This window comes from Pituophis catenifer, unplaced genomic scaffold (genome assembly GCF_029215685.1).
Source record: "Pituophis catenifer annectens isolate HBS135680 unplaced genomic scaffold, rPitCat1.0.hap2 SCAF_14, whole genome shotgun sequence".
Classification (NCBI taxonomy): Eukaryota; Metazoa; Chordata; class Lepidosauria; order Squamata; family Colubridae; genus Pituophis; species Pituophis catenifer.
Window position 1 is genome coordinate 10,438,113 of NW_027256894.1, and position 19,496 is coordinate 10,457,608.

General features: G+C 42.0%; 1 protein-coding gene across 1 annotated transcript in view; it reads left to right on the forward strand.

Annotated features, from left to right (window-relative positions):
- The window catches only part of LRRK1 (leucine rich repeat kinase 1), an 86,808-nt gene that overhangs the window by 32,665 nt on the left and 34,647 nt on the right, over positions 1 to 19,496 (forward strand). The window contains exons 16-21 of the mRNA XM_070953560.1: positions 552 to 724; positions 1,286 to 1,406; positions 2,831 to 2,990; positions 4,967 to 5,243; positions 10,544 to 10,715; positions 16,516 to 16,679. Coding sequence (XP_070809661.1) covers positions 552 to 724; positions 1,286 to 1,406; positions 2,831 to 2,990; positions 4,967 to 5,243; positions 10,544 to 10,715; positions 16,516 to 16,679 — 1,067 coding nt within the window. The remainder of the gene's footprint in view (positions 1 to 551; positions 725 to 1,285; positions 1,407 to 2,830; positions 2,991 to 4,966; positions 5,244 to 10,543; positions 10,716 to 16,515; positions 16,680 to 19,496) is intronic.

Consider the following 19,496-nt stretch of genomic DNA (forward strand, 5'->3'; position numbering starts at 1 on the left):
ACCCCTAGCTCTTCTTTTCACTAGACTAGGTCAAGGTAAAGGTTCCCCTCGCACATATGTGCTAGTCATTCCCGACTCTAGGGGGCGGTGCTCATCTCCGTTTCAAAGCTGAAGAGCCAGAGCTGTCCGATGATGTCTCCGTGGTCATGTGGCCGGCATGACTCAATGCCAAAGGCGCACGGAACGCTGTTACCTTCCCACCAAAGGTGGTCCCTATTTTTCTACTTGCATTTTTTACGTGCTTTCGAAACTGCTAGGTTGGCAGAAGCTGGGACAAGGAATGGGAGATCACCACATTAGGCGGCACTAGGGATTCGAACTGCTGAAACTGCAGAACCTTTCGATCGACAAGTTCAGCATCTTAGCCACTGAGCCACCATGTCCCATTCACTAGACTAGACATACCCAATTCCTACCCCCGTTCTTCATATGAAGCAGTCATTGGCCAAATAGGAAATGTTTACCTGCAAGACCAAATCTAATTCGTTCTGACTCTCCCAACCAACTGTGGCTTCAATGAACCATAGCTTAATGCCACTCTCTTTTTCCAGGCCAAGGCTCCAAATTCAGTTGTGCTGGTGGTAGGGACGCATCTGGACCTCATTGAAACCAAATTCCGTGTCGAGAGGATTGCCACCCTAAGAGCCTACGTCCTGGCCCTCTGTCGATCTCCCTCAGGTTCAAGAGCCACAGGTTTTCCCGACATCACATTTAAGCATTTGCAGTAAGTTGGATATGGGTGCAACAATGACATCAATGAAGGAAGCCAATTTTGCTAATAATAAGGGACAGGACTAGGTACTTAGCCAAATATTTTCCTTTCTGTTTTCAGCAATAACGCCACTGGTTAAGGGGCAAATGTAACAAGGAATGCTGAGTTAATCTCGGCTTACCTCAAAAAGCTAAGCACGGCCAGTCTTGATTCATCCATGGGTGAAATACCAGTAGGAAATCTAGGGGTAGATTATGAAATTAGAAGTGTAACTAAGAGCTGTGGTGGCGCAGTGGTTAGAACGTAGTATTGCAGGTTAACTCTGTCCACTGCCAGCAGTTCAATCCTGATCAACTCAAGATTGACTCAGTCTCTCATCCTTACGAGGTGGGTAAAATGAGGATCCAGATTGTTGGGGGGTGGGGCGATAGGCTGACTCTGTAAACCTCTCAGAGAGTGCTGCAAAAGACTATGAAGCAGTATATAAGTCTAAGTGCTATTGCTATTGCTATTGCTATCCCCAATAACAATAGGGGTTACATGCGATTTTTCTCTTGCCATTTCTTTTTGCAGTGAACTCTCGTGCAGAACATTGGAAGGTCTGGATGGGTTGCGGCAGCTGATCTTCCACATCAGCTCAAATATGAAGGATGTCGGGAATTCCATCAGTTCACAGAGGCTTGTTGGGAGATTGGTGTGTTATTTTCTATGGGGGCAGGGGCGGTTTCGGGGATTTCTCCGTTTTGTCGTGTTTAAGAGACACGTAAGGCCTGCTGAGAAGTAATAATAAACGTGGCACTGTTTAGTACACGTTAAGACTCCTTAAGCTGCAGTTGTGTGCCCAGAACATGCAGATGTTGGACAGTGGAACAAATTAGTCTGCACAATGTATATTTACTTTATGACTGGGTGTGACTTCTGAGTATGGCTGTAATTCCAACTCATTCGATCTCATCTTATATGGGAATAAATCTGAAAGAATTACAGTGTCAGGGAATAGCTTTTCTAGCCTTATCTCCTTAACCTTCTATGTCAAGTAGGGAGAAGGTTTGGCTTTCCGGAGCTTGGTGAACCACATCTTCTAGGGCAGTGATGGCTAATCTTTTTGCCATCGTGTGCCGGGGGAGGATGGGCGGGTCGCACATGCGTGCGTAACCACACCCATAATTTTATGTGCCCCGCCCCTGTGCATGCGCGCGCAATCCCCACTCCCCCCGCTCCTCGCACGCGATGGCCCGGCAGGCCTGTTTTTCTTTCTCACCTGACTCCAGGGCCTCTCTAGGAGTCTGGGGAGGGTGAAAACGGCCCTCCCCACCCCTGGAGGTCCTCCAGAGGCTGAATATGTCCCGTTTGACAACTTCCGGTCCCACCAGAAGTTGTCAAACGGGGTGCTTTTGGCCTCCAGACGATCTCCGGGGAGGTGGGGAATTCAGTTTTTGTCCTCCCCAGACTCCTACAGAGGCCCTGGAGGCTGGGGACAGCAAAAAACGGGCCTTCCGGTCCCACTGGAAGTTGTTAAACGGGCCATTTTCATGGAGCTGCTTGGAAAGAACCAGTTTGCCTAGACTAGTCAATGACCGTCACCCACATCTTTGAACAGTTTTTTTTTTAAATTTGATTTATATGCCGCCCTTCTCCGGAGACTCAGGGCGGCTTACAATGCGTTAAGCAATAGCCTTCATACTTTTGTATATTTATACAAAGTCAGCTTATTGCCCCCACAAACTGGGTCCTCAATTTATCTACCTTAGAAAGGATGGAAGGCTGAGTCAACCTTGAGCCTGGCGAGATTCGAACCTGCAGTAATTGCAGACAGCTGGAGTTAAATTACAATGCATTAGTTTACTGAGCTATCCAGGCTCCTCTTAACAGTTAACTAGCCTACTTTATTAGCCTACCCTTAATAAAGTATTCTTTACTTTTTGCATCCAGAACTAAGGCCTTTTTATTGGTTGATCCTGAATTCCAGTTAATGTATGGAAAGAAAAAAAAAAAGACAGCCTTTTCATAACTGCAGACTCAATTTCTTTCCTAGTCTCAGCGACCAGAATGTGCTACATAAAACTGAACAGATACTTTGCTTTGATGAAGAGATTGATTTGCACTATCGTGTAACAGGTCCCGAGGAGCTATTTGAGCCTTCAAGTATCCATCACCATTGAGCAACAGAGGAGAAGCCAAAACGATAGCGTGCAATATCTCACCGACAAGGAAATACAAGGAATCATTGAGAAAACTCCAGCCAATGACATCAAGGATTATGAAGACATGCAGTCCGGTAGATATACATGGAATGATTTTATCAGAGGCTAGGGGTACAGTATGGTTGGCAGCGTACAAGTAGATTCTGCTCACAGACTAAGCCTGCGTTTGCAAAGTTGTGGTGGCAAGCTTTTTCTGGTGTTCATGAAACCCAAAAATGTCAGCTGCGGTTGCATCATAGCTGCATTTTTCCCCGAGTGAAAGCAGCAAGGTTAGCCATTGTGTCATAAGAAATTCCTAGGGTGATTTACATGGGGGTGTTTCAAGTATTTCAAGAAGGAATGGATATTATAAAAGACAGAGGGAATAACAATGAAGATGTCCATTTATATATGCTTTTCCACCTGTCAGAAATTCAAGAGGGCTCACCATTTAAGACAAAATATGAACAACCTCCTTGACAGAGTCATTAATCACTGCAGTTGTTAAGTAAATCACATGGTTTAGGCAAGAAATCACATTTAGGCAAGAAAAACAAAATGCACAGATACAGTATATGTGGTGCCTTGCTCAATAGTAGTAACTGTGAGAGGAATCTTGGAGTCCTAGTGGACAACCACTTAAATATGAGCCAGCCGTATGCAGCAGCTGCCAAAAAAGCCAACACAGTCTTACGCTGCATAAACAGAGGGATAGAATTAAGATCACATGAAGTGTTAAGAAAAAACCTCTGATGATCGGGCGGCTCAGCTGGGCAAGTGGGGGGGGAGGGATTTTTGCTACCGGTTCTCCAAACCACCTGCCGTCATCGCTACTGGATCGGGCAATCCGGTCCGAACCAGGAGCATTTCACCCCTGCCCGATTCCACCCCAATGCAAGGGATTACGGGGTCATTAAAAGGCAAAAAACAAAACAAAAACAGTTGGGGGATGCTCCAACTGTCATAAATGGGAGAGGCCAGGAATAAGTCACTTTTGTCGTTGCCATGGTAATTTTAAACAATCGTTAAATGAATGGTTGTTAAGTCTAGGACCGCCTATGAATAAATTGCAAGTCGAAATGGACTATTAGCAATTCTCCGAGGAATGCATTTCAAAGTTTAGGAGTACATTTGGAAACAATGTGCTTGGCTTTGGGCCAGATTGCAGTGTGGAGCTTTGTAGGTGTCTTTTGTATTTTTTTCCCCCACTAATGTGAATATTCTCCTGCTCTGTCTGCCACAGCATTGAAAGCTTAAGCGAATGCATTTATTTAAAGCAAAAAGAAAAGAAAATTGAAATGATATGGGATTATGATTTACTAAATAAGACTCATTTAAATTGGCTTTTATATAAATGGTATTGTTAAATAGACAGAATTTAGGGAAATAATTGTGAATTGTATTATGTTGTGTTATTTGAATTAAGAACTTTGTTTAAATGTTAAATTGGTATATTTTCAAGATTAGAGATAAGATTTAAAATTGATGAAGTAATAAATAAAGACTTAATGAATATTATATGAAGTAATAATAAAATGTAAGGAAGTTCTAGAAATGGAAATAAGATTTAGAAATATAAACATGTTTGAACTGTATTCTTACTAGTGAGTATTTGGGGTAAGAATTGTGAAAAGTATTATGAGGTATTAATTGAATCAAGATTTAAGGTGGATTAATAGAAGGGTAATTGCTTTGATTAAGTGAATATGAGTTAGCTTTCTATAAGATGGTAATAGTTGAGATATGTGATAAGTGTTATGGCAAAAATAGAATATATAACATTCTGTTAAAGATGAACAAAAAGTTGAACAAATTTATGACCGGATCAATGCTCTGTTCTGAAAAGATGTTTTGTATGTTTATTTGTGTGCTTTAAAAAAAAAAAAAATTTTTTTTTGCAAAAAAAAAAAAAGAAATCGTAAGAGAATGAACGGAGCAGAAAGGTCCCTGGTACAGAGGAATTTAAAGATAGACTGCGGTTTCTGAATGGAAATCCAGAAAGAAGTGATAGGGGTAATTAAAAGCATTTGCACCATTAGCCTGACTGTGATATCTTCCTTTCCTCCCATAGCCATCAATTTCCTGATAGAAACTGGGACGCTGATGCATTTCCCAGACACAAGCCACGGGCTGAGGAACCTCTACTTCCTTGACCCGGTGTGGTTGTCTGAATGCCTGCAGAGGATCTTCAACATCAAAAGCTCAAAGTCAATCGCCAAGAACGGCGTGATCAAATCCGAGGACCTCCGGATGCTGATGGTCGGGACGGGGTTCACCAAGGAAACCGAAGAGCAGTATTTCCAATTCCTTGCCAAGTTTGAAATTGCATTACCGATAGCAAACAACAGGTACACTGGTAATTGTCGTCAGAATGGAGTGACTGGGATTAAGGGAACCCAAAAGGTCATGAAACAAAGTCAATTCAGATTCTCTTCTTTTCCTCCTCCTATGATTTGGCTATTTGCAGAGACACACCAGGCTTAGAAAGTACAAAAAGCCCTGTGCAATTATCCAGTGGCCAAAATTAAGTGGAAACCTTTTGGGAAAAGTGTATTTTTGATGGCTAATAACACCACTTTTTTTTTTGGAGTTTCAAGATAATCCTATTCCACTGCTGGAATGGCCTGGGAATAGCCCAGACCTTCACCCAGTTGAAAATCTATGGAGCCGACTAAAGAAACTGGTTAGTCAGAAGCGACCCAGCAATAAAACCCAGTTAATAGAAGCAATCCTTCAATCTTGGTTTCACATTAGAACAGTTGCAGAACTAAAAGGCTTGGTTCACTCCATGAGAAGACGTTGTAAGGCAACAATTCATGCTAAAGGTTACCCAACTAAGAATTAACTGGCATGCTGATAATTTTTGTATATCTCGTTTTTTTCTACGTGTTTCCCTTTTCTTCTTTATACTGTAACTGCTATTCTAATAGCAAATCTTTCATCAAAGTTATTGCATTCCATTCTTAATTCAATTATCTTTCCATTGATATATAATTTTATCGTACTACTCCCAAAAAAGTGTTGTTATTAGCTAGTTGTAGAAAATACACTTTTCTCAAAAGGTTTCCACAATTTTGGCCACTACTGTACAGGTAGTCCTTGACTTACGACCAAAACTGAGCCCCAAATTTCTGCGGCTAAAGGAGACAAATGTTAAGGGAATTTGCCCTGTTTTATGACCTTTCTTGCCACAGCTGTTAAGTCAATCACTGCAGTTGTTCAGTGAGCAACACGGTTGCGAAGTGAACCTGAATTCCCTGTTGATGCTTGTCAGAAGGTCTCAAAAGGGGGACCGTGTGACCTCAGGACGCTGTGACTGTCATAACTATGAGTCAGTTGCCAAGTGTCTGAATTTGGATCACGTGATCACAGGGAAGCGGTTAGCCGTTGTAAGTGTGGGGGAAAAAAATGGTCCTAAGTCACTTTTTCCAGTGGTGGTGTAACTTTGAACAATCGCTAAATTAACCATTGTACGTCGAGGACTATCTCTGTGTGTATGGAGACAAAGTTAGGTGGAAACTTTCTCCAAACTCTTTCCAGAGAAGGAGAGATGCTCCAACAATTTCCCAAAACAAGGATTCAGCCTTAGGGGTGATACCGTGTTTCCACGAAAATAAGACCCTGTCTTATATTTTTTTGAACCCTGAAATAAACGCTTGGCCTTATTTTCAAGGAGGTCTTATTATTTTGGGGTGCGTGGAGCAAGACGGGGCTCCCCTTGCCATCTTACCTGATTTCCAGCTCTGTCTCCCTAACCCTAACCAGAGGAAATGGCAGAGATCGGATGCACATGCATTTAAATATTTTTGGGGAGGGCTTATTTTCAGGGAGGGCTTATTTTCAGGAGGGCTTATTTTAGCGCATGCGCTCAAAAGCCCGATTGGGCTTATTATTCAGGGAGCAGGGGTGAAATCCAGAATGTTCTGACAGGTTCTGGAGAACCGGTAGCGGAAATTTTGAGCAGTTCGGAGAACCGGCAAATACCACCTCTGACTGGCCCCCGAGTGGGGTGGGAATAGAGATTTTGCAATATCCTTTTCCCTGGAGTGGGATGGGAATGGAGATTTTGCAGTATCCTTCCCCTGCCACGCCTACCAAGCCACACCATGCCTACCAAGCCATGCCCACAGAACCGGTAGTAAAAAAATTTGGATTTCACCACTGCTGGGGTGGTCTTATTTTTGGGAAAACAGGATAGTAGCCCTGCAGCTGGGGGAGGGGGGGAAATCCCTCCATGGGAGAGTTATTTTTCCTTTGGAATTAATGGAAGGGTAGAGAGATTGAAAGGATATTTGTATATGAAACACAGAACATCCCATGTTCTCCTTGGCCATCTTATCTGTACACAAATGCCATCCATTAAAATTCTCCCCTTCCGCCCCCCCCCCAAAAAAACTCTTTCATCTAATGGAATGAAAACTAAAAGAAGAATGCAAGGGATTTTTTTCTTCAAGACATTTGCACAGCCGAAATGTATTTCAGCTATGCTTTGTTGACCATCCCAGAGGCAGTCTGATAAATCATGTATTCATGGCTTATTCAGCCAGTTTCTGGATTGATTTTTCTTACATTTCACCTTCTTAGACCCAGAGGGGGCTAAAAGCACTGAGCCAACCTTGTGTTCTGAGCTCAAACATGACAAGCCTTTCTGGAGACCACTGTTGTGGTCCGCCAGCAGGAGTCTGGGGAGGAACATGGGCCAGTCCTGGAGTCTGGGGAAGGCCCCGACGAGGGCTCTGCATCAGAGGCAGAGATGGGGCCAGGGCCATCTGGGAGTGATGGGCGGACTCCGGAGCCCCCAGAGTTGGACAGCAGAGAGGCAGAGGAACAGGAGGAGCCTGTTCCTAGTGCACACATGCACAGAGCTGCCAGAAGGCAAGAGCAGCTAAAGCAAAAGGGATGACTCGGGAGTAAGGCCAGGAGATGATTGGCCACTCCCATAAGGCTTAAAAGAGAAACAAAGGCACTTGGGCCTTTTGCAGGAAAGCAACGTTGCTAACTCTATTTCCAGTCGGCATCTCTTGTTTGTTTCTGAACTTCATGGGGCTTTGCCAAGTAAGACCTTTGGCAACGTGTCAAAGGAGATAAAGGTTGGTGATTATCCCGAAGGACTTCTTCCGAAGGACTTATTTCACAACTAATTGGGACTCAGCTGGGAATGAACGTAATTCTCAACTGTTACAATAAAATAGTGTTTTTTTAGGGACTAATTGTGTATTGTAGTGACTCAACAACAACCACTGATAGAATGTGTCACTATCGCAAAGGCCTATTTCCCTTCCCTTCCACCCAATTTATTACATCTGGCTGTAGGGTGTGCCTTAAAGAAATCAAAATAAACTTTGCACATGAAGTTGACACGTTAGCAGGTCTTTCTGCCAAGAAGATAGGGTGTCAAGTCTTCGCATTCCCCCAGAAAGAATTTAGAGAGATTTGTGTTGGACTTGTCTTAAGGAAATAGATTCTTCGAAGCTGCCATCATGAGTTTCTCTGAATTATGAGTCAGAAGCTGCTCTAAATACCAGAAGCTGTTTAGTTTGGGGCTTTAAGAAAAAAAAAAAAAGCACATTTTTCTTCTTCACATTTGTTCTCTCCTCCTCTTCCTCCTCCTCCTCCTCTTTTCTTGCCAAACCAATCATAGCAAGGAAGCACATCCGTTGTGTCTCCCTTTCCCACCCTTTTCAGAGCCTTTTTGTTCAAAGGCTGCTCTTTATTGACACTGTTACTATGATTAGCTCTTTAGGATGGAGGGATCATCGGCAATTAGTGTCTGGATGGTCAGCCAAGTGCTTTGTGACCCTGTAGAAAAATGATTGTCTCTTTTCTCAGCCAAGAAACATATTTTGGAATCTTCTAACAGAGTTAAATGCACTCTGTGCTAAAGAGCTCAAGTTTAAGGGTTATCCTGAGACTGTAGCTGACTTGTTCCTTTGTCTCAGTTCTCATACAGAGCCGAAAACGCATTATTCAGGACCACTGACCACACTTCATACCATGAGAGTGGCTGTTAGTTATTCAATATAATGTGTAATGTAATTTTTCATCGGTATACCTTTTTCTGGAAGTGGTTCCTGGTCAGGGATGGGCTTCAAAAATTTTAGCAAGGGGTTCTCTGCCCGGTTGCTGGGTAGGCATGGCCATCGTGGGCGTGGCCTAGTCAGCCTCCTGCACCATGGTGGGGAGGGCATGTTTTTGCCCTCCCCGGGCCCCAGAGGCTTTCCTTGAGCTTCCGGGAGGGTGAAAATGGCTTCCCCAGGCTCTGGAGGCCCATTTTCAGCCTTCCTGAACTTCCGGTAGGCCCGTTTTTCATTCTCCCCGAGGCGCTGCGCGCACCCTGCCATTACCTGCATCCAAAACAGGCCGTGTGGGGACTCCTGGGAGGGGAGGGATGGGGTGGGAGGGGCCAGCCAGGAGTGGGATTTGGGGGTTCTCCAAACTGCACAGAATCTTAGCTAGAGGGTGTCCCAAACCCCTGAGAACCCCCAACAGCCCACCTTTGTTCCTGGTCTTAAAAGAAGTCAAGATCCTTCATTGCTTCATTGCTTTCATTCCTAAAATCAGGCTCTTCTTCTAGCATTCAATTATAATGTTTTTTTAAAAAACATTATAACAATTACATTATGACAATTACAATTTTAAAAACATATCGTGTTCTATATCTTTGCACTTAGACTTTCATAGGGAAACCAAGCCAGGATATTTAATAGAAGCCCTTTTTATGTGTAAGACGCTGCAGTGACAAATCATCACAGCTATGGCTGGGACATGATAACACAACGGTTATAAAATATTGATTGTTCTTCAGATTGGAGCATAAAAAATAGACTTTACAACGCTGAGGTAAATAGGAGGTCCTGGAAACAGAACGTGTTTGGCGTGACTAATTCTTTGGTTGCTATAGAGCAGTGGTTCTCAACTTTTTCTTCACCATACTACAACGGTAATAAGTGTGAAAAAATGGTCCCTTTTTCCATTGCTGTTTGTATCTATTCAAAGCTACAAACTGTTGCAAGTCGACGGCTGCCTGTAGTGAGCCCAATATCAATTTCAATCCCTTCTAGTCAATTTCTAAAAGCTCAGAGAAAACTACCCAGCTTGGTCTTCTCTGGCTTTGTAAACAGCAGGTACTTTCCTTGTGTGAAGTCACATTATTCGAAACACAATAAACACAGCAACCTACAAAATCCACAGTTGCCTTAATAAAAAACAGTGTTATTATTAACACAGTTGTCTTAATAAAAAAAAATGGTTGGGAAGAATCTAGATTTTTGGGTGGGCGGGGGATAGGAAAGAGGATGTTAGAATCAGTGGTGGAATTCAATTTTTTTTACTACCAGTTCTGTGGGTGTGGCTTGGTGGGCGTGGCAGGGGAAGGATACTGCAAAATCTTCATTCCCACTCCACTCGGGGGCCAGCCGGAGGTGATATTTGCCGGTTCTCCAAACTACTCAAAATTTCCGCTACCGGTTCGTCAGAACCTGTTAGAACCTGCTGGATAGCACCCCTGGTTAGAACCTAAGTGTCTGAAAGTGAAGTATGCAACACAGCAATGGGATGTATTGGTTGATGTTTCATCCAGCAGAGGGTAATGAAGTTCTGCTTTCCAAAACTGCACCTTGTATAATCGGAATGTTTAATTGGGTTTCAGTTATCTCCTACCCCACCTGCTTCCTGCCAAGCCAGCCTTTGATGTTCACGGCTTACGGCACCAGACAACAAACGCCATCCAAAGAGTATTCAAGATGAGCTTTGTCCCTGTTGGATTTTGGCAACGGTTCATAGCCCGGATGCTGATCAGCCTTGCAGAGATGGATCTTCAGGTATGTGGATGAAAAGAACTTCAGCGGGTGATGAAACCACAACACGTCTTGGCAAATAAATGCGCTTTTTCTCGGTTTACAATGGAATGAATTGTTTTATCTAACTTGGTTAAAGATTTTAAGAAGATAAAAGGGGATAGAAACGAATACAAAGGGAGAAAATGAGAAGGAACAAAAGAGCTCAAAGACAGAGCTAAGAGGAATGAAAGAGAAAATCTAAATCGAAAAAAAGGGGGGGGAGATACAGGAGAAAGTAGCTTCCAATCTTCTTTACAGCAGTTATAAGCACAATTATAAAATATATAATTATAAATTTATCTCTCACTCCGTGGTTGCAACTCAGCTCTCTTTGTCTATAATCTGTTCTGGTCGAGGATGGAATGTAAAGCATCAGTTGTGAAGATCTTACGATTTTATGATCTTATTATCATAATCTTATGAGTAGTTTATGATTGTTGTGGACCGAAGAAAGTATTGTGGCCCACCAGCCGCCAGTGGAGCTGGTGGCAGACTCAGAGGATGAGGAGGTTGGGGAGGAACTTGGGCCAGTGCTGGAGTCTGGGGAAGGCTCTGATGGATGCTCTGCATCAGACACAGAAATAGAACCAGGGCAGTCCGACATTTCCCAGCCATCGGAGAGGCAACTGCCTTTGGAGGCTGAGATGAGTGAGGAGGAAGAACAGCTGGGGCCTGTTCCAGATGCACATATGCACAGAGCAGTTAGGAGAGGAGAACAACAGAAGACAAGGAGTCGACTTGGGAAGCAAAGCACACGTGGACACTGAATGGCCCCTCCCTGGGAATGACCCCTCCCTGGGAATAAATAGAAGGGAAGGGGAGTGGTTGTCACAGGAGACAACAGTTCATATTTCTGAAGATTTTGCTCATTGTGTTTCGTGACACAAAGACTGCTTGCCAGAACTTACCGTATTTTTCGGAGTATAAGACGCACCTTTTCCCTCCAAAAAAGAGGGTGAAAATCTGGGTGCGTCTTATACTCCGGATGTATAATAGCCCCACCCAGCTTCTCAAACGGAGGTTTCAGAGGCTGAAAAAAGCATCAGAAACGAAGCTTCAGAAAAGAAGCCCCCAAACAGAGCTTCAGAGGCTTTTTTTTCTGAAGCTCTGTTTTGGAGGCTTTCAGAGGCGGGAAAAAAAAGTTTTTTCTGAAGCAGAGTTTCAGAAGTTTCAAAGGCAGAAAAAAAAGCAAAAAAAAGCAAGGCACAGAGCTCATAACCAAGGAACCTGTTGCTAAAATTCATCTCTGGGAACAGCTGATTGGGGGTATTCTGGGAGGCTGATCCACCCGCCAATCAGCTTTTTTCTTATTTTCCTCCCCCCAAAATAAGTTGCATCTTATACTCTGGTGCGTCTTATACGCTGAAAAATACGGTAATTTGCAAAATTTCCTCTGGGAGCTCACAGCCTTGCAATTATCGCAAGGAACTGATAAGATCTGTTACTGCAGTGAACTCCTTGAAGGTCTATTGCCTGGACTTTTTGGTGGGTGAATGCAATTTATTTATTTATTTATTTAATTTTTATACCGCCCTTCTCCCGAAGGACTCAGGGCGGTGAACAGTTAAAATAACATACATATAAAATGTGAATATAAGATGATTAAGGCAATTTGGTTCATCGGTTAAGAATCTTCAGCATAAAGATTTAGAACAATTAGAAGAGATTTATGCCAGCCCGGCTTGGTGAAATAGAAAGGTCTTAAGTGCACGACGGAAAGTACGAAGATCTGGGATCATTCGTATCCCTGGGGGGTAATCTGTTCCAAAGGGTAGGTGCCCCCACAGAAAAGGCTCTTTCTCTGGGAACCACCAGTCGACATTGCTTTAGTGACGACACCCTGAGGAGGCCCACCCTGTGGGAGCGTGCTGGTTGGTGGGAGGTTATTGGTTGCAGAAGGTGGTCTCGTAGGTACCCAGTCCTAAGCCATGGAGCACTTTAAAGGTAAGAACCAACACCTTGAAGCGCACTCGGAAGACCACCGGGAGCCAGTGCAGCTCGCGTAAGAGAGGTGTTACATGTGAGCGCCATGTCGCTCCCAATATCACCCGCGCAGCTGCATTCTGGACCAGTTGGAGCCTCCGCGTGCACCACAAGGGGAGCCCCATGTAGAGAGCATTACAGTAGTCCAGACGGGAAGTGATGAGGGCATGAGTGACTGTGCGTAAGGAGTCCCGATCTAGAAAGGGTTGCAACTGGCGAATCAGGCAAACCTGATAGAAAGCTCCCCTGGCCACAGCTGTCATATGCTCTTCTAAAGACAGCCGCGTGTCCAGGAGGACACCTAAGTTGCGAGCCCTCTCCGTGGGGGCCAATGACTCGCCCCCAATAGTCAATTAATTAATTGACTAATTAATTAAGCAATTCACAAGAGGTAAATAACGAGGGGCTTTTCGTGACAAGGAGTCTGTTTCTTGCTTCTGCTAAGGCTGGGTCAGAACAGAAAGTTTAAAGTTATATTCATTAGTGGGGCCCAAAGTCAATTCGCCTCACAGCATCCTTGGAAAATGTACCTTTTTAATTATGCTCCAGAAGTGCCTTATCATGGGAACATAATATTAACGCCCTTGCATGGCACAGATTGGGCATGTTGAATGTCGATCATCTCTGATTCTACAGAAGGACAGGGCAGCCTAAAACTGGGAGCAAAATGCCAAAAAGTCTTGGGACTTTTGAGGTTCAGAATTCAGTATTCTAAAGGGATGGTTTTTGCTTGTGATGTCTGATAGCATTAAATCTAATTATAATCATGACAACGCAGTAGTTTTCAGATATTGGCCATTTTCTGGCATGAACCAAACCTATCTTAGAATTAGCTATAGGCTGAGTTCTCAGTGGCTCTGTTAAATTGTCTGCAATCAGCCACAATTGTGAAGAAGAAATCTCTGGGAAATTAGAGTTGGTAGGATCACTTCTTAACAGTCTGCATCAATATTTTCCCATCTGTCTGTCTGTCTGTCTGTCTGTCCGTCCGTCCATCCATCCATCCATCCATCTTCTATCCATCTATCCATCTATCCATCCATCCATCCATCTTCTATCTATCTATCTATTTATCTTTTATCTATCATCTATTTATCTATGTATCTATCATCTGTCTATCTAATCTCTCTCGCTCTCTCATCTATCCATCTATCATCTATCTATCTATCTATCAATTTATTGTCCTCCAATCTTACCACAGGGTAACTGTGTGACTTACAATATTATTTGCCAAATGGTTGTAGTTGGGAAGTCCGAAATCAGGGTTTTCAGGAATAATGTTGGCAAGGAAGCCACATTTGAGTTTGCTAATGGAGATGCCACTCATTAAAGTCCCTTACAAGATATATTGTTGTACCTACCACATTTTTTTTATTTTGGTCCAATCCCAAAGAGGGTATTTTGCTGGCATCAAGAACCCGCCAAAACCGTCCTTCGCAATTATAGAACAGAGTTTTCTTTTTTTCTCTTCAAAAGAAAAATGATTCAAGCATGCCTGTAACCAGAGCGTGTGTGTTCTTCTGAAGACATAATAGAAATACATTTGGCACTAGTTAATTCTAAGCACTTGATTACATTGGCATTAACTTCATGGGCAATCTGTGTAATTAGCCACCCAATTTTGTTATCTTGTTATTATCTTGTCATCACTTCAAACTGTTCCGTTGATTTGTATCAACACTGGGAATAATTCTGCATGATTTCAGGGTCATAGTAGGCTCGTATAAACATACAATTTTGAAAAAAAAAAAAAAGAAGAAGATTGAAAGTATTTCTCGGAAACACTGCAGGGTGTGTTCTTGGTAGCACCCCAGAATTAAGGATGCAAAACACCGGTCTTTGGTGGCAAGGCGACTGACTTGACAAACTGCTGGGTAACAAGCAAAACATGCCACCAGTAGCAATATAGTTTCTCAAAATTGAAACAACCCAGTCTTTCTCTGTTCTCTGAGCCAGGCAGACTTTACTTGGAGCATAGCCCTCAGCTCTGGAGAAGATTCGGAAAAACTGAAACAGGTGTAAAGAAAAATGTGAAGATGATAATAATAATTATTATTTTTATTATTTGGACTTATATGCCACCCTATCTCCGAAAGGACTCAGGGTGGCTCACAACAATAAAACACACAAAGTTCAATTTTTTTTAAAAAAAATACCCAATAAAACTATAAAAACCATTAAAATCCCCTCTAATGTAGGAAGCATTGTATTATTGGAAGAGATTGAAGGACATGGTTATGATTAGCTTTCGGAAAGCAGGTGTCAGACCTGCTCCAATCTGATCCCTTAGGAAAGAAAGACCATCGACTCCATTTGTTTGAAATGAAAAGTTCTTTTACTAAAAGATGTTGGCTGCAGTAAAGTCAGGCTAGATCTTGGTTTCCCGCACGCAAAAAATTACAGAAAAGTTTCCCCTCATCCCAGCCCTCCCTCCATGACCAGTCCCTCTTTATCCAATCAGAACTCGCCAAATGTGTTGAGAACACTGACATGTTTTGGGGTAATTCATATTCTTTCTCAGGATGCTGAGAAAGGCCTTGGATGCTGATACAAATTGGTTCTGAATTTCTCTGGTCATTATCACCGGTCATTCCCCCCTCCCTATTTCCCATCATGTATACACATCATTTTATTGCCCATCTATCCTCCCTCCCGCTTCTAACATTTGATGGCAGGTTTGACCCCCTATTCTTTGTGTCAGCCCCTAAAATACTGGAATAATCATGTCACCCCTAGTCCTTCTTTTCTCTAGACTGGCCTGCAACCATTTTTCATATGTTTTAATCTCCTGACCCTTAATCATTTTAATTGTTTTTCTCTGCACTTATTCCAAAGTCTCAGCATATTTTTGATAATGTGGTGACCGAAACTGGATGCAGTATTTTAGGTGTGGCTTTACTAAGGTTTTATTACTTTTTTAAAAATATATTTTTTATTCTTTTTAAAAAAAAATATACATCCTTTTTGTGTGTGGACAGAGTTGGTTCTGGGTATCATTCATGTTAATCCAATTCGCAGTAACAATATTAATAATCTCTATGACATTTGCCAAATTTAAGTAATCCTCATTATATTGTACATAAACAAAAAATGTCTCACTCCTCATCTTTAGCTCTATTTTCATCTATATCTTTCTTGTTCAATCTAAACATTTCTCTATTATGAATAGGCAAAATTGTTTCTGGGTATCATTTATATTAATCCATTTCACACTAACAATCTTAGTAATCTCTATCACATTTATCAAATTTAAGTAAATCCTCATATTATTTAAACATACATAAAAAATGCCTAACATGTGTAAACTTCTAATCTGCGGACTTTCCACCGTGCTCTTAAGACCCTCCTATTCCAGCAAGCCGGCCTGGCCTAATTTTCTCCCCTTTCTTTTAAATTTTTAAACTGAAATTTTAATTTGTTTTAAATTATTGGGATTTTTAATTGTCTTGGGCTAAACTATTTAATTTGGTTTTAAATTGTTTCTAACTTTTGTATTTCTGTATTTTATTCTGTGCCTGTTCACCGCCCTGAGTCCTTCGGGAGTAGGGCGGTATACAAATTTAATAAAACAAACAACATAAAACATAATCTTTCTAGCTATTATTTTTATTCATTCTATAAAATTTTATATTCTAATATTTCCCCTATTCTAATTTTATTTCTGTCTCTTTCAGCTTACAGTCAGGCTACTTTAATATTTAAAGAGCAATTATTCCTATCCATCATCTATCATTTTATTTATTACTGATCTGTTACCGTTCTTTTTGTAATATGTTCATTTATTTTCCCCCTCTTCTAGTTCTTTGAAAACAAGAGGGTGACCAAGAACAGAAATAAAAGTTCTGTCATCTACAGCTTTACGGGCACACAAAGAAACAGATGCAGCACATTCCGGGTTAAAAGAAATCACACCATTTATTGGCAAGAAGGATTGTTTGTCTCCTTTGACGGAGGCTATTTGAGGTAAATATTACAGAAGGTGGATCCAGTCCTGAGGCATTCCAAACCGAAAAGTAAGATGGAACTTTAAAAAAATGCCTCTCATCGTTAACATTTCTCAGTAAGCAGAGATATGAGCTTAATTTTTTCACAATCATGGTTAGAGCCGGTACACAACCATATAAAATGGTTCAGGTCCTGTGTCATCGGCTGCTTAGTTTTAATTAAGTTGGCGAGCAATTCTATGCTGTTGGTTTTAACTCTATGGAGTTTAGTGGAGATTTCTCTCCAATAACTGTGAATACAACTGCAGCCTAAAAAGACCAAAATAAATGTGGATCCATTCAGTCTTAGGACTGAACATTTTTTTTACAGTGATCTTTGATTTATGACCATTTCCTTAACAACCATTCAGGGTTACAGCGGTACTGAAAAAGTGAGTTACCGTTGTTTCTCACACATACCACCATTATAGTCTCCCTGCAATCACATGATCAAAATTTGGGAGCTTGACAACCTCTATGTATTTACACAACAGTTTACAAGTCCCTGAGTTATGGGATCGCCATTCCCAAGGATTTCCAACAAGCAAAGCCAATGGGGGAAGTCAGATTTCCTTAAGGTGCCCGTAAATTTCTTAATGGGAAAAAAAGTCAAACATTTGGCATGATTCAATATGAACAATCATATTTCTTAGCAACATAAATTCCTGTCCCAGTTGTGGCCAAATATCAAGGACTATTTATTGTTATTGCTACTGTTTTGCTTGGGAAAAGGTGGAAAATAGAATTATGAGCCATGGTGGCGCAGTGGTTAGAATGTGGTACTGCAGGCTACTTTTGCTGACTGCCAGTTGACTGCAGTTTGGCAGATCGAATCTCACCATGGACTCAGCCTTCCATCCTTCCGAGGTGGGTAAAATGAGGATCAAGATTAGTGGTGGGATTCAAATTTTTTACTACCGGTTCTGTGGGCATGGCTTGGTGGACGTGGCTTGGTGGGGATGGCAGGGGAAGGATACTGCAAAATCTCCATTCCCTCCCGATCAGCTGGGACTCGGGAGGCAGAGAATAGATGGGGGTGGGGCCGGTCAGAGGTGGTATTTACCGGTTCTCCAAACTACTCAAAATTTCCGCTACCGGTTCTCCAGAACTTGTCAGAATCTGCTGAAACCCACCTCTGACCCAAATTGTTGGGGGCAAGAGGTCTGTAAACCGCTTAGAGAAGGCTGTAAAGCACTGTAAAGCAGGATATAAGTTTAAGTGCTAATGCTAGTGCTATTTTCTCTGAAGAAGATTCGAAGGTGCTTTTTGAAAAGGCAACTGGACTTCGTTTTTTCTTCAAAACGTTTTGCTCCTCATCCAAGAAGCTTCTTCAGTTCTGACTTCAGTTCTCTTCTCTGGAGAACCACCATAGCTAAATGATACATATTTTTCTCAAGGCCATCTTCTCCATCTGCTTCTCCTCCTCCTCCTCTTCTTCGTAACATTTTCCTGAAGGCCAACTTTGGTCTTTGAAACTCATTATTCGAAACTCCCACATTTTAAAGTTATAGTTTGCAAAAAAAAAAAAAAAAAAAATCCTCCTCAGATTTGGAAATGATGACAATCAAACATTTTTAAAGCCAGAAAGCTTGGAGGCCAAAGTAGATATTTGTATTCTCCGGCTCACACAACTTTAATCTTGCCGCAACTAGTGGCTCCGTAATGTTTTCCTTTGTTTTTTGTTCCTTGAGATCAACATTTTTTTTTTTTGAGTGATGAGTTCTATTCCGATGCCGTAAACAAGGGGTGAAATGATCCCGGTTTGGACCAGATCGCCCAATCTGGTAGCGATGGAGGCGGGTGGTTCGAAGAACCGGTAGCAAAAATCCCTCTCCCCCCCCATGCCCAGCTGAGCCGCACAATCATCAGAGGCTTTTTTAAAAAAAAATTAAAAGCATTTTTTCTACAACCTCTTTGGACGAAAAAATGCTTTTAAAAGTAAAAAAAAAAAAGCCTCTGACGATCGCGTGGCTCAGCTGGGATTGTCAAATGCTTTCAAAAGGCTCTGACGATCCAAGCTGAGTTGCCTGATCAGCAGAGGCTTTTTTTCTTTTAAAAGCCTCTGACGATCCAAGCTGAGTTGCCTGATCGTCAGAGGCTTTTAAAAGAAAAATAGCCTCTGCCGATCAGGCAAACTCAGCTGGAACTGTCAGAGCCTTTTGAAAGCATTTTTTTACAACCTCTTCGCCAAAGAGGTTGTAGAAAAAATGGTTTTAAAAATAAAAAAATAAAAAAAAATTGGCCATGCCCACCCAGTCACATTACCCTCCCCCACCAAGCCACGCCCACAGAACCGGTAGTAACAAATTTTAGATTTCACCACTGCCGTAAACACACTTCTCAAATTGTTTTCTCAAATCGTCTTAATCTTCAATAATGAATTGTTCCCCATAAGCACTGCTTTGAGCCTGGTTCTGTTTGGAAGAAATTTGGAGTGTTTAGTAAAAGCAGAGTTAAATCCTGCAAGTTTGCAAAGGGTGCCTGCACCACCTTTCAGATGAGAACTTCCAACACACAAATGCAAATTTTTAAACTCCTTCAACCCTCACACAAGGAAGAGCAATTTCAGGATTCATGCTGTGCGTTCACACAGAGGGTTGTATTTATTACCTCCCACTGTTTAATTTCCAACTACCAGCCTTTTCCCTTTTCTGATTACAAAAAAGAACCCTGATGAACTGGGATATGAAAGTGGAACATTCAATTCCTAGGAATAGAAGTGGTCCTTGATTTTTATGACCACAATTGAGCCCAAAATGTCTGCTGTTATGTGAGCTTTGCCCCATTTTACGGTTTT